The sequence below is a fragment of the Rhincodon typus genome, chromosome 18, assembly GCF_021869965.1.
Source record: "Rhincodon typus isolate 14 chromosome 18, sRhiTyp1.1, whole genome shotgun sequence".
NCBI lineage: Eukaryota > Metazoa > Chordata > Chondrichthyes > Orectolobiformes > Rhincodontidae > Rhincodon > Rhincodon typus.
The window spans coordinates 38338459-38353446 of NC_063349.1; the positions used below are offsets into that span (position 1 = coordinate 38338459).

Consider the following 14988-nt stretch of genomic DNA (forward strand, 5'->3'; position numbering starts at 1 on the left):
GAACACTGCAGGCCAAGCAGCATCATATGCTGCTTGGCCTACTGTGTTCATCCAGCCCTGCACCTTTTAAAATACCTGTCCTGGTTTTCCAACCTCTCCAATCCTTTATCCATGCCAATCCATGCAATCTACTCTAGCCTCACAGACCTATGAGATGTCTTTGTTTCTCTCCTTCTGCCCACTTGAGAATCTCAATTTCAATTTGTCCACTATTGATGATCATGCTTTAGCTGTCTTGGTTCTGAGCTCTAGAATCTTCTTCCTAGACAACCTCACCTCTCTGCCTCTTACCTTTATAAAGATGCTACTTAAAACCTATCTCCTTGACCAAGCGTTTGGTCATTTGATCTAATGTTCCCATTTGTGGCTTGTCAACAAATTTTCCTTCTTAACACTCCTGTGTTTTTCTATATTAAAAGTACTATGTACATCTAAGCTGTTGTTGTCTATTAATAAATGCACATGAATATGGTCAATTTAATTGTGTATCATGCAACATATTTTGTGTGAATATTCTATCCTTGACAATTATTTAATATATTCATGGGTTGTGGGAATTGCTGATTATACATTTATTGCCATCCCAAATTGCCTTTGAACTGTTGCTGTCAATGGGATGTAACGATACACACAGTATTATTCAGGAAGGAGTTCCAGCATTTTGACCCAGCAACAGTGAAGGAATAATGATCATAGTTTCAAGTCAGGATGATGAGTGGCTTGGAGGAGGACTTACAGGTAGAGGAGTTCCTATATATCTGCAGCCTTTGTCCATCTAAGTGGTGGACGTTACAGATTTTGACAGTGCTATCAAGGAAGCCCTGTGGGTTAATTGTGCAGATGGTACACATTGTTGCCACCATGCATTGATGGTGGAGGGAGTGGATGTTAAAAGTCGAAAATAGAACATGTGGCTGTATAACTATGTCATGTGGCTGGATATTATAAGCAAATATAGCGTAATGAATATTTAGGAGAAATTGAAAGAATGGTTAACATAGTGCATAAAATGAACTAGAAATAAATTTAAATTAAACGGACATTGCAATGAAGCTGTGTACACTGCGTAAGCTGGCTTCATCACTCATCATCCTGCAGCACCCTTTAAGTATACAAACCCAAAGATTACTGTGAGTCCTCATTTAAAAGAATATTAGCAAAGTAATATTTTTGCAAGTATTTTCCAAACATTCTATTTAAAATTCCTTCCATTAATTTGTTGTGCCATGCACATCTCGCTTCCTTTCACCAAAAGCAGCATTCAAACAAAGCTAAAAGCCAACACAACCAATTTCAATTATTAGATGAAGAAGGTTGCAGTTTCCATCACACTGTTGTGGTCATGGCAGAAGTTGATATTCAAATCTATCAGTGGAGTGTATGGTGAGATTTGCCAGCTTTCAGCAGAGCCACTAATTGAGGACAGATGCATATGGAACAAATTGCACATAGAGCTGTCAGCCTTAACTAAAATGTTTGTGTTCAAAGTTAGGGTAGGTGTGGGTGTATTTCTGTCCATTCTCTCATCTATGGGAGGGAAGTCTGGACCCAGATGTGATGAAATGCAATTTAAAAAAAAGTGTGACAATGCACAGAGATGGACAGAGCCTGCTGATACAAAATGATTTTACAGATTCCTGGTTTTATCATGTTAAGGTGATAGGCATCTGGCATTGTGCTCCTATCCCTCTCCAACTTTGCAGAAATCAGGCAGAGGAGGTCATCTGTCTCAGAGGAGCTGGACCTGATTAAATGGTGATGGCAACGGAGTCTTGATGTCGTCATTGGGACACATAACAATTTTAGTTGTGGGTCATTGAATGGCTGCAAAGTCTCAGACCCATCAGCTGGCAGCAGACAACATCCAGGAAATACAGGAGGCCCAGTTGAATATTCTTACTTTACATTTTTAAGGTTCATTGTGGATAGTTAGGGCTTTAAATGTGACATGATCTTTGTCCGAAAGCCTAAAGCCCTATAAGTTATCAACATTTACGAATGCGTTGCACCATTCCTACCGGGGCATCCAAGTAAAGCCTAGGAATTATAATTTCTGAGCCCCACACTTGGCGCAACTAGATGGTTCACCCTCCTGCTTCAGCCTTGAATTCATATCTCAAGATAAATTGAGATCAAATTTCCAAATCAAGCATTTTAGTTGGAATGTGGTCAATGTTTTCAGAACTAGCATATGTTAAAATAGGATGGATTGCTTTAAATTCATAGTAAGACCATTTTTTCCTGCCTTGCTTTTTTGTCATCATGTGCATATGCTTTCTCTCTCAGTTTCAATATGTTATAAAAGGACTAAGTAAAAGATTTTATTTGGAACGCTGAACAATGAGCATGTTTTCAAGCCAACTCTTCATTCAACATAGAACCCTCCACGCATTTGACACCAGTGACACATGGACAGAGGCAGCTTTCGAATGAGTTGTCAAAAAAAGAAAGAAAGTGAAGTATATTTGCAGTTAACTTCAGCTTTTGGAAAAGCTAATTACTTGGCTAAAAAGATTGCTAAATGTGTTTCTTGTGTTTAGAGCACTTTTATTTTCTCACCCCCCGCTCCAAGGACAACCACTTCAGGAGGATGTTGTTTGAAAAAAGGCCAAGGCATTTGCATCATATTATACTTCTTGAAAGTGAAAGAATCAATTCTTAAAACCAGTTTCAAGCTGCTGATCAAATATTATATTCTTGTTCTTTCTTATGACAGATTTCCTTTAGAATTTACAAAATGTTTGCATATATTTGAAAGCATTTTCTTTCCAGATCTAATTATCTTGGAGGATACAATCTCATGAAAACACAATATAATGCTGGATTGTTTCATGCTTACAATGATTTGACTGAAATATAATGCCTACTGGGAACCAGTAAACCTCTTATTTTGTACTAAACAGGATTAAAGTTAGTGCTGGCATTCAAAAGCTTTCCCTATATTAATAACGGAAGGAGGAGGGGAGGTAAGGTCAGGTTGAGTTTCTAGTCAGATCCCCTGGAGGTTCAGTAATTGAACTGTTTAGATTCTTAGCCACTAATAATTTGCTCTTAACATGAACTGGGTATCAGTGCCCAGGATTTGCTGACTGGGGAATTTTCTGCATTCTTCTAAATGTGTTGATCTGTTGTAGATTCAACGGTTAATCAGAGAGCTGCAGTTCCCATAAATAGTTTACTTAGTCACATTTTCCATTGAGTTAGGTTAATAATACATGCGGTGAGAGCCTTTAAATTGAAATGTCCTTGTCAAGTAGACAATTGAGAACAAATTTTCACCATTTCTTTGTTGTTTACTTTAGTATTAAAACAGTACAAAAGTGATTATTGGTGGATTTCAAAACTCAACTGTTTTTTCTTAGGAAGGATTTATATCACAATTATTATTGTTTGAAGTTTTATTTTGGAATGTCAGCAACAACAGCAAGACTGCTTTGATACCCATTCCCAGTTTTACTGAGAAAATGATGATGGACTTTCTCCTTGAAGTACTATAGTTTCCTTATGTTAATCCGTTCACATGATTTTGTGTAAGGAATACTTGGGTATTGCTCAGCAATGATGCAGAATTGGTAATAAATGCCGGACTCAGGTTTGTCTGTAAATTAGTGGTATTGATGCTCCTATAGTCTAAGTAGCAGAGGTTGCACTGGAGTGAAAGGTTGTTAGAGTAACCATGATTAGTAACTACAGTGCATTTTACTGCAACCAAAACGTACTAGTGATGAAGTGTGTGGGACATGACTACAAAGACGATGATCTAGCAAACTGCTGTATGTTTGATGAAACTATTTTTCTTGAGTTTTGTTGTGATTTCACCCATTGAGAATTCCATCACATTCTTAGACTTGAATGTCGTAGATGATGTATCAGGAGGCGAGACATCCAAAGAGTACTCAGCCTATGTCCTCTTCTTGTCCTCGTGTTGTTAGAAAGGTGGATCCATTTAAGAGTGATCTTAAATACGTTGATGGTGGCGTCTGTATGATAATAGTGCAGGATATAAACTGGACATTTCCTTCTTCAAGATGGTTGTTACCTAATTCTACGAATAATGTGACTGTTAGCTGGCAGTTGTTAGCCTAAGCTGAGATGTTGTTCATGTCGTGTTGGAGACTGACAAAAGTTGCTTCATAATCAGTGAAGCTCTGAATGAAACTGAACTCTCGAGTCATCAGCAACCAGCCCTCTCGTGACAGGGTAGAGTCCAGAAGCCTTTTCCACTGCTTGAAGAGTCTAGAATGAGGAATTGTAGTTTTAGAGTGAAAGGTTTGACTGAGATTAAGAAACTTGTGAATCTTTAGAATTCTGTACCTCAGAGGGTTGTGAATGCCCAGTTGTTGAGTATGTTGGGATTGACAGATTTTTGCACACAAAGTTGATCAAGGGATAGAGTTGGAAAGTGGAGCTGGTGTAGATCATCGGCCATTATCTTACTGAATGATGGTGCCTTTTGATAGACTGTGGTCTACTCCTGTATAAATCTTATGTTCTTATGGCTAAACCCTGTTTGCAGAGATGGAATGGAAAGCAAGGATGTAGAATTTGGCTGCTGTTCACATATTTGGTTTTGTTTATTCCAAAACCACCGTAGCATATCAAAACGAGTTCCAAACTGAAAATATAAAAATTGTTCATATCTTTGTGGAAATTTGCAATCGAAGAAAGTGTGGAAAAGATTCAAGTCTACTCAGGCCCAAAATGACCAAGGTTTGGTTTGGATCTGCCCTTGCCTTGTTGAATTATTTAATTTCAGTTTTATATGGCATTTTGTTTTGGTTTTACATTTGACCTTTGTGCAGCCAGACATACCAGTGATGGTTTTTATGTACAAGAGGAAATTATTATATGTATTTGTGAAAGTTCCAAGTACAAACTGTACTTGACAAATCATTTCCTTAGTGCTCACACAACTGAAAGCTGTGACATTTCAATTAACTGAAACAGAAAAGAACTGAAATGGAACTGAAGGAATATTAATTAATTGTGTTCTCTTAAAATCAAGATTTTTTTTAGCAATTTCAATAGTTTAAATGTCTACCAACTCCTAAGAAATGTCTTTTAGTTTGTATAGGTTAGCAGCAGAAATCCTTATCCAATTTTGATACTGTACATAGATAAAATGCCTCTAAAGCAAATAGACATCACAATTAATTTCGCATTACTATTTTTTGTAGTGACAAAGCTGACCGAGATTTATTTTAACAAGATAATTATGCCAACTAAAAATTGCCTGCCACTGAAACATATTGTCTGCATTGTTTTCAGATGAAGGATTTGTGTTTGTTCCAGTTACTTTGGCCATTCATACAGCTGAAACAGACCAGCCTGATAGGAAATCCAGTTCTCCCAGGATTACATCAGTGGTACTATATAAGCAGTGCCCCTTTCCCATGAGAATGCTGCAGAATCCTGTACCATTTCAGAGGATATCAATCAGCCCCTGCTCCCACTCATTATATAAAATGAAACTTTCTAATCAAAAGAATAATCACAATTTTTTAGCAAAATGTCTAAATTTGGATTAAAAATTGCACTGCACAACTGAAAAATGCACAATTCCATCAATTTCATAAAACTATGAAAGGTAACTAATTATTGCTATCAGCTTAATGATGAATTATAGTGCAGAAAGCAGCAATGATACATGTTTGACATTTTCAATGACTGGAACATTAAGGCTGAAATTGGTCTTGAACACTTAGAGTCACAGAATCATAGAGATATACAGCAAGGAAACAGACCTTTTGGTCCAACTTGTCCATACTTGTCGGGGAGAAAGTGGGAGAATAGGGTTGAGGAACTTATCAGCCATGATTGAATGGCGGAGCAGACTTGATGGGCCGAATGGCCTAATTTCTGCTCCTGTGTCTTATCGTCTTACCGACAGATATCCTAAATTAATCGAGTGTCATTTGCCAGCATTTGGCCCACATCCCTCTAAACCCTTCCTATTCATATATCCAGCCACATGCCTTTTAACAGTTGTAATTGTACCAGCCTCCATCACTTCCTCTGCCAGCTCATTCCATACATGCACCACCCTCTGCATGAAAAAGTTGCCCCTTAGGTCCCTTTTAAATCTTTCCCCTTCCACCTTAAACTTATGCCTTCTAGTTTTGGACTCCCTCACCCCAAGGAAAAGTCCCTGCCTATTTACCCTGTCCATGCCTCTCATGATTTTATAAACCTCTATAAGGTCAAGCCACAGCCTCCGACGCTCCAGTGAAAATAGCCCCAGCCTATTCAGCCTCTCCCTACAGCTCAAACCCTCCAACCCTGGCAACATCCTTGTAAATCTTTTCTGAACCCTTTCAAATTTCACACAATCCTTCTTATAGCGAAGAAACCAGAAGTGAACACAATATTCCAATAGTGGCCTAACCAATGCCCTGTACAGTTGCAACATGACCTCCCACTCCTGTACTCAATGGACTGACCAATAAAGGCAATCCTACCAAACACCTTCCTCACTATTCTATCTACCTGTGACTCCACTTTCAAGGAACTATGAACCAGTACTCCAAGGTCTCTTTGTTCAGCAACACTCCCCAGGACCTTACCATTAAGTGGATAAGTCCTGCCCTGATTTGCCTTTCCAAAATGCAGCACTTCACATTTACCTAAATTAAACTCCATCTGCCACTCCTTGGCCCATTGGCCCATCTGATCAAGATCCCATTGTATTCTGAGATAACCTTCATTATTGTCTGCTACACCTCCAATTTTGGTGTCATCTGCAAACTTACTAACTATACCTCCTACATTCACATCGAAATCATTTATATAAATGACAAAACGCAGTGAATCCAGCACTGATCCTTGGGGCATGCCACTGGTCATAGGCCTCCAGTCTGAAAAGGAACCCTCCACCAGCACTCTCTGTCTTCTACCTTCAAGCCAGTTCTGTATTCAAATAGGTAGAACTCCCTTTATTTTGTGTGATCTAATATTGCTAACCAGTCTACCATGAGGAACCTTGTTGAATGCCTTACTGAAGTCTATATAGATCACATCCACTACTCTTCCCTCATCAATCCTCTTTGTTACTTCGTCAAAAAACTCAATCAAGTTAGTGAGACAAGTTTTCCCACATTCAAAGTCATGTTGACTATCCCTAATCAGTCCTTGCCTTTCCAAACATATTTAAATCCTGTCCCTCAGGATTCCCTCCTGCAACTCACCCACCACTGAGATCAGGCTCACTGGCCTATAGTTCCCTGTTTTTCCCTTATCACTTTTCTTAAATAGTGACACCAAATTAGCCAACCTCCAGTCTTCCGGCACCTTGCCTGTGGCTATTGATGATACAAATATCTCAGCAAGGGGCCCAGCAATCACTTCCCAATCAGGGAACACCTGATCATGTCCAGGGATTTATCCATGCTTATGCATTTTAAGAAGTCCAGCACCTCCTCGTCTGTAATATCGGCACTTTTCAAGTACATTTGCCAGTTCTTTTTACACTCTGTCCAAAATTGTCCAATATTCTCTTCCATTCATAGAATAGAAAATCAGCTGGTTTGCTGATTTGCTATTATTCTCTTTGTGTTGCTGTCCAAAGCTAGTTTCACACCGATATGTTTTCCTATATATATTTACTTTTCTGAAACAGAAGTACATCTTCAGATTGATTCTGCATCTTGATTTTCTCATTTCTAGTTTGCAAACAGTAACCCTGAAATAATGGTGAAATTACTGCAAGAGAAAAAAGGCAGAAAGTGCCACCAGAACTTTCAATTGAGGCTTGTATTTATGCAGGGTCCTTTAATATTGGTCAAAATATCAACAAGAAGAATAGTTCCTCACAATGATGGTAAACTCCAACCCTGTTTTTATGTTATCCTTAACAGCTGGCTTTTAAAGCATAGACATTTCTAAAAATCTTTGGAATGGGACTGCTTTCTTGAAGAATCTCTTCTGTATAAAGTCATTTTTTAAAAAGTTATAGATCACTGTGTTTAAGAGATCAAAAAATTCATTTGAAGGTATCTTAGTGTGAGCAGAAGGTAAAGTCTCCATCCATTAGTACTATATGGGGGCAGCCAAACCTAAAATAATTAACTTCTTCAAACGTATCTCTGCTTGAGCACTATTTTTTGGCAACCGATATTTATAACGTTGTACGTAATTAACTACATCTATGTCATCGAACAGCACCAGGTACAATTTACAGGGAATACAAACTACATAAAATTAATTGCATGGCTGTTTTTCTTGAATGTAAATGAAGGCTATACCATTTCATTCTTATTCTACCTCATTTTGTTTGCTATTCTATCTTATCTGAAGTGGGTAGTAAAGCAGTGAAACATTAATTTGTGCCCTTCCAGTATTTTCATTTTTTGTTTCTAATTCTCTGTATTTGTTATGGATTTTTTTTCTTTTTTCTTTTGTCCAATGTATTTAGTTTAGTATTTTAAAGACATAGCCTCTTCGATGTTTTACTGTTCTCTACCCTTGTTAAATATTTTAATACTGCATAGCTTTTAACTGCTTTCACAGCAGCACAAACATGATTTTGCTGGACCACAATGTATATAAAATAAGGCATCACTATGCAGCAGCAATTTAGATTCTGTTTCCTCCAACATCTGTATATTCAGAGTTTAGTGGACACACTTTTCTCAGCATTAACATACATTTCAAAGTTTGTACAGTTTTCTTTTCTCAGACTTACAAAAATGATGTGAATAATGCTTGCTAATCATCGATTTATTTATCTTCTTAGTCAATATTTTTCTTTTTGTTTCTTTTAGAGGCAGGTCACTTCCCTTTTGATAAGAGTGGGACTGCTGGCTGTCTGGGGTGCCACTTTACTGGGACTTCGCTTGTACTGGATGGGTAACAAACCACCAAGCTTCTCCAACTCTGACAACCCAGCGGCAGACTCGGACAGTCTGCTTACACGAACTTTGACCTTTAATTATTTGCCGGCAGCAAATTTTTGGCTACTGTTATGCCCCGACACTATGAGTTTTGATTGGTCGATGGATGCGGTGCCATTGATAAGAACGATCAATGATTGGAGAAACCTTCATACTTTAGCATTCCTTGTTGGATTTCTGCTCCTCATCTACATCAGCCTGACGAGCTCTCCAAAAGACAGAGTTTGCAATGGCAAAACAATGATGAATGGCAAACAGAATACAAATGGGCACAGCTGCCACTCAGGCATGGAGCATGGGAACAATGAACAAGGTTTTGATTTTGTACCAAGAACTGACCACTTTGTTAAGGAAGATTTAATTCAGGGACAACCACTTCCAAAAGCTCAGAACATTGTCATTTTCTCTTTATCGCTTCTAATAGTGCCATTCCTGCCTGCTACTAACCTTTTCTTTTATGTCGGTTTTGTAATAGCAGAGCGAATCCTGTACATTCCAAGCATGGGTTTCTGTTTACTAGTAACATTGGGCATAAGGACCCTCTCTCTCAGAATGAAGAAGAGAGTCTTTAAGAATTTGATTTTATATGCAGCTGCTGCTTTAGTCGTTTTGTATGGATTGAAAACCATATTAAGGAACAGAGACTGGCATGATGAGGAAATGTTATATAGATCAGGGATAAAAGTGAATCCTGCTAAAGGTAAACAATTCTGACTTCAAAACATGAAACTTAATGTTAAGATGATAAGTCATATTTAAATGGATTCTAGCACCAACATGAACAACTGCTTTCTCTTCCTGGCAGCGTGGGGTAACCTCGGGAATGTTCTGAAAAGCCAAGGCAAAGTTTTGGAAGCTGAAAAGGCCTATAGAAATGCCTTGTACTATCGCAGCAACATGGCTGATATGCTTTATAATTTGTAAGTATGCATGACTCAACTGCTGGCCTTATTCCTAACCAGGTCAATTATAAAACTTGCAATGAATGGCACTATTGATCTATTTGTGTGACACAGATATTGTCTACTGGTACAATGAATCGCTATAGCAGTGTTTTAATTAATCCTGTTCCCTGTCTCCTACTGACAGCAGCATTTCTTTATTGCATTCTTAAATAGGAAAAAGTTTCCCTCATTTCAATCGTTTTTAAAATCTCAAATACTGTTTGATTTCTTGCACGTAGGATTTTAATGGTTTAAGTTACATTGAGAATGATTGTATAATCTGTACAAGTAAGTAGGTAATTGTTACTAAGAAGTTTGATCAAAGATATGGAACATTCTGATAATTTATGGAGTAAATATTGAGGATTTTCTTCAATTTTTTTGGAAGTGATATTTGTGCTCGTTATTTAGGTAGGGTTACTTCAACTTCAGAAATGACTCAACGCTCATTGCTGTATACTTCCAAATCAGACAAAGCTGTGTTTTGGGATCCATTCATCAAAACTGTGCAGAGACAATATAAATGCAGTTTATTTGTGCCAAAGTTTGTCAGCAGATATGATCACATTTCACATTTCACTTTCAACAAGATTGAAGGATGCTAGATTGTACAGCAGGATAATCAGCATCCGAGAGGCCTCATATTTTGCTTGCAAAAAAACCTTCCCTCAGATGGTGATTTATGTGTTGTGGTTTCTGTCCTTATGCCAAATCTACCTTCTGACCTATTGGATTCATTCACACGTGACCCAAATGTAGAGAGAATAAATCTGAAACTGGTCATTTTATTGAATCTGCTACAGAACATAATTTTACAAGCCAACATTCATTTTCCATTATGGCAATTCCTTCTGTTTTCAATTTTATATGAAGATGTGAACAGCCACAAGCAAATAATCATATTTTAGCTTTTGTAAAGAAGGCATTAGCCGCAATATGTTTGATGCTTGTACCAAAAAAAAACGATGACTTCTTGTATAATAACTTAACTAAAACAGGATCTCCATTGGGATCTGGTATCATAAGAAAGTCAGCTTGTCTCCAAAGTTTGAACCACATGACTATGTGACACTTGAACTTATTTACTGTGGCTTTCTGTAGTTTATCATTTGTAGGCAAGGCTGATTCTCATTTAAGTTTAACAATGTTCTATGCTGGTCAACCAGAGACAGGCAGCCTTTGGGCTCTAATGACCATCAGTCAAGGTGTAATCTTCAATGATCTAATAACACAAAGGTAAATGGTTTTCCTTTGCTTCCCTTGGAGGAAGGGCATGAGGGTGTCAGGGCGGGTGTAGGGTTGGGGGTGGGGGTGGGGGTGAGGTCAGAGTCAGGATTAAGGGTTGTTTTTCAAAAACCACATCTTGCCCCATATCAGTGCCCCTACATTGTCCCAGATGGTGTAAATGAAGGCTTCCACCCTAACCTGACAAGCAGGTTGCCATGCCACTTCTCCCTTGTCTCAGCAGTGATGAACTGAATCCTTTAAGAGGCCATTAATTGACTATTTAAGGGCTTTAATTGCTGGTAAGATGAGAAATTCACCATTTGACCATCAGCAGTTAATTGCTGAGCTGACAAGAAGGGCCAAACCACTCTTTGAGACCAACCTGTCCAATTATTTCCTCTTCTCATCACCTCTCGCACCACCTCCAGGGACAGAAAATTCTGCCCATAGTTTCAATGTATACAAGTGAAACTTTCTGCCTGTTAAATAAGTTTGATTAGTATTATTGCATTCTAAGAAGAGACACAATTTAACAACCACAAAATGGTAGGGTTAGGTCACTTGCAATATCAAAATTTTCAAAATCTCAAACCTGAACCCATCCACCTCGAGGTATGTTATTATCATGAAAACCACAGGCTGCTCTCTCATTAGAGACAGCTGACTTGTTTGACTTGAGTGTCACCACACTTCAAGCAAGGGACATGGTTGAGAAGACCGGGCTTCTCAGTCACCTCAGACAGGACTGAAACTGAACCCACGGTGTTGGCATTGTTTTATATTGCAAAATGGCTCCCTGGCCAGTTGACCTAACTGACCAATCCATAGGTGACCAATTAATGTATGACCATGAGGTGGCATAGTTATTTATATGTTAGGCCGTGCATCTCAGATTTTGTACGAAATCTTTTCTCTATGCTCAGAAAAATCTGACCTCTACAATTTCAAAGCTCACAAACTGCACACTTGACATGGGGCATAAAACTGACAGCATGGTGGCTCAGTGGTTAGCACTGCTGCCTCACAGCACTAGGGACCTGGGTTCAATTCCAGCTTTGCGTGACTGCCTGTGTGGAGTTTGCACATTGTTTGCATGGGTTTCTGTCAGGTGCTCTGATTTCATCCAAAAGCCCAAAGATTTACAGGTTAGGTGGATTGCCCATGCCAATTGTCAATACTGTCCAGGCTAGGTAAATGAGGGGTTAAGGGGATAGGGTGGGGAGGTCTTGAGAGGGTTGGGGCAAACTCGATGGAACAAATGGTTGCTTTCCGCACACTAATCTATGATACTAAATACCATTTCTGTCTTTTCACATGAGAATCAGTGCACTTTGCAAGGCATGTTGAAGAACATAAGGAGAGCGTTTAGAGAGGCAAGAGGATTAGAAGTTTTTCCTCAACTCTCCAACAAAACATCTCAACTCCTAAAAGTGTATAATATTAAATTAAGCCTCATTTTTCACCTGCCATCCCTCTCAACTGCCCATCATGCCATCACAAAACACCTTTACTACCCCTATGTTTTCTACGTGTCCTCAATGAACTCTCAGGTAACCCATGACATCTCTATGTCTCCATATCATTTGTAACCACTTACCCAGTACTCAGATGGTCCTCAGATTTCATGCAATATTTTAGATTGCTTACAAAATATAAACCTCTCACCATCTAATAAAAGCCTCCATCTCATTGATAATGAGAAAAGAAATTGCTGCCATGTGAAAGAAGCCTTGTAATACTGTTAGCTTATATCAATAAATCAGAAAGACGTTAAAGGAGCAATCAATTATCAGCACTTTTTGAAACTGTCGCTCATTCTCAGGTGAATGGGGTACGTACCATGCTGAAATCCAATTGTACTTGAAACATAGCCATGCATTAATAGTGGCCACTTTTGCCCCAAATAAAGACTACTATCTGGGGAAAAAAGTGCAGAAGATGCTTATTTCTATTTCAAAGCAGAGTGCTTGTAAAGTAATGTATGAGAGTAGATGGTTAGATATTTTTCAAATATCAAACCCATTTTTTTTGTATTAGCCAGTGCTATTTAAATCACAATGGCAAGATTACAACACAGCCTAAATATATTTTGTAAAATATTCCAATGCAGTGTGGTGCCTTTATTGGAAAAGCCTGTAATGCATGTGAACAAAAACACAGGGCTGGTCAGTGTTAGGGTCAATTTACCTTTTAAAGACAGATCCCTATGATGAATTACTGCAAAAAAAACATCTCTGTTACAATACAATACATAATCATGACATTTCAGGGTGTGCAAGCACTTTGCACATACCTTTTCAGAATGTTCCTCAGTAGGCTCTCCATTTTCTTCACGAGCTCTCAAATCTGATGTGTTTTTGAAAGGCTTCCAAACCCCACACCAGCAGATGAAAAACTGATATTTGTACCCTATTTACCCAAAGCCAGGATGAATATTTGGCATTTGCAACAGGTAAATGGAACAAAAATTAGATGAAAATTAGAATTTCAAAAAGAAGTGTATTAATTGATGTACCAAATTGTATCTCCGCAACCAGATGATAATTTAGCACCTTAGCTCCCTTTTTAATTTTAATTAGACTAGCAGGATTTCCTGGGCTCAGGAAACTAGCGATTAAGTGGAGGTCAGGACTGCTGGATTCAGCTGTTAAGCATTTACCTCCCATATCTAGCGACTGTTCCTGCTCCCCTACCTGTGATTTGACTTACCCCTTGCTATGGCTTTTCTTTCTAATGCTTCCTCAATCCATTCTGATCTCTCCATCCTTTGTTCTTCTCAACTGCTGCCTCCAACCTTCATTTCTTTTGGATTTCTTAACTGCAAATCAGTATATTCTCCACTCCTGCCCAGTCCCAATGCTCCACCTCGACCCCCCACTACCGCATCACTGCTGAGCTACCAAATGACTGACTGGCTCAGGGCAGTTAGAATGCCTGTTTATGCATTAGCAGAATAGTTATCATTTTTGTACCTAGATACCAATGTGAAGATGTTATTCATTTACACCTCTTTGCACTGACTGGATATATTGAATATTGTAACTTCTTACAATTTCTCCTGTAAACTAAAATCAAGAGGTTGTCACATGCAAGGGGCCCTACCATTAAAACAAAATTCTCTATTCAAACCATATTCTCACCCCAAAAGAGAATGCATCTGTTTTGAATCTTTTTCCCTCTCATGGATATGTATGCTGTGGGCATTACTGATTCTTAGTTGTGGAAATTCAATTGTGATTGTAAAGAAAATGCAAACAAATACATATGCAACTTAACTCTTTAAAAATGTAAATACTACTGTAAGGCACTATTGCTGTTGTTTTCTTAAAGGAAGCTTTTACTGTGCTCTGGTGCTCAAATGACATCATGTTCTATTTATGAACTGTGGAAACTCGTAACAGATTGTACTTCTTTAAAAAAAAATCTCTGCATTCCATTGTTTCCTTGGTGAATGCAGACAGGATTAACATTGAAAGACCTGCTGTAGAATCTAATAAGAAACTGCACAGCATACATGAAAAGCTAAATTTGTCAGAGCTTTTGCTAACGCTTGTCAATAGAAGGTGTAATTATTACAACTTTAATGGCTGACAGGATTCTAATCACAATACCATTTAATGGAAGAATTGTGGAAACATTTACACTACACTTTGGCTCCATTTTGAATCATGAACTTCCCGATGAAGCCCCTAGAGCTGATTTCATTATTTGTAATTTCTAATTTATTGAATAATTTTAATAGTTAAACAGAATTATGCACTGTTTACCACACAGAAACAACCATTCATTCCTCCTACTCATTGCTGACTTCCCTATCCCACAATTCACCAAGCCTAATTAGCATGTCAGATAACAAGGTGTAGAGCTGGATGAACACAGCAGGCCAAGCAGCATCAGAGGAGCAGGAAGGCTGACGTTTCTGAAGAAGC

At 38.4% G+C, this 14988-nt stretch overlaps 1 protein-coding gene across 2 annotated transcripts in view; it reads left to right on the forward strand.

Moving 5' to 3' along the window:
* Positions 1-14988, forward strand: part of tmtc2a (transmembrane O-mannosyltransferase targeting cadherins 2a) — a 177553-nt gene that overhangs the window by 108668 nt on the left and 53897 nt on the right. For both annotated transcript variants that reach the window (XM_020526956.2, XM_048608011.1), the window contains exons 3-4: positions 8760-9588; positions 9694-9808. In XM_020526956.2, coding sequence (XP_020382545.2) covers positions 8760-9588; positions 9694-9808 — 944 coding nt within the window. The remainder of the gene's footprint in view (positions 1-8759; positions 9589-9693; positions 9809-14988) is intronic.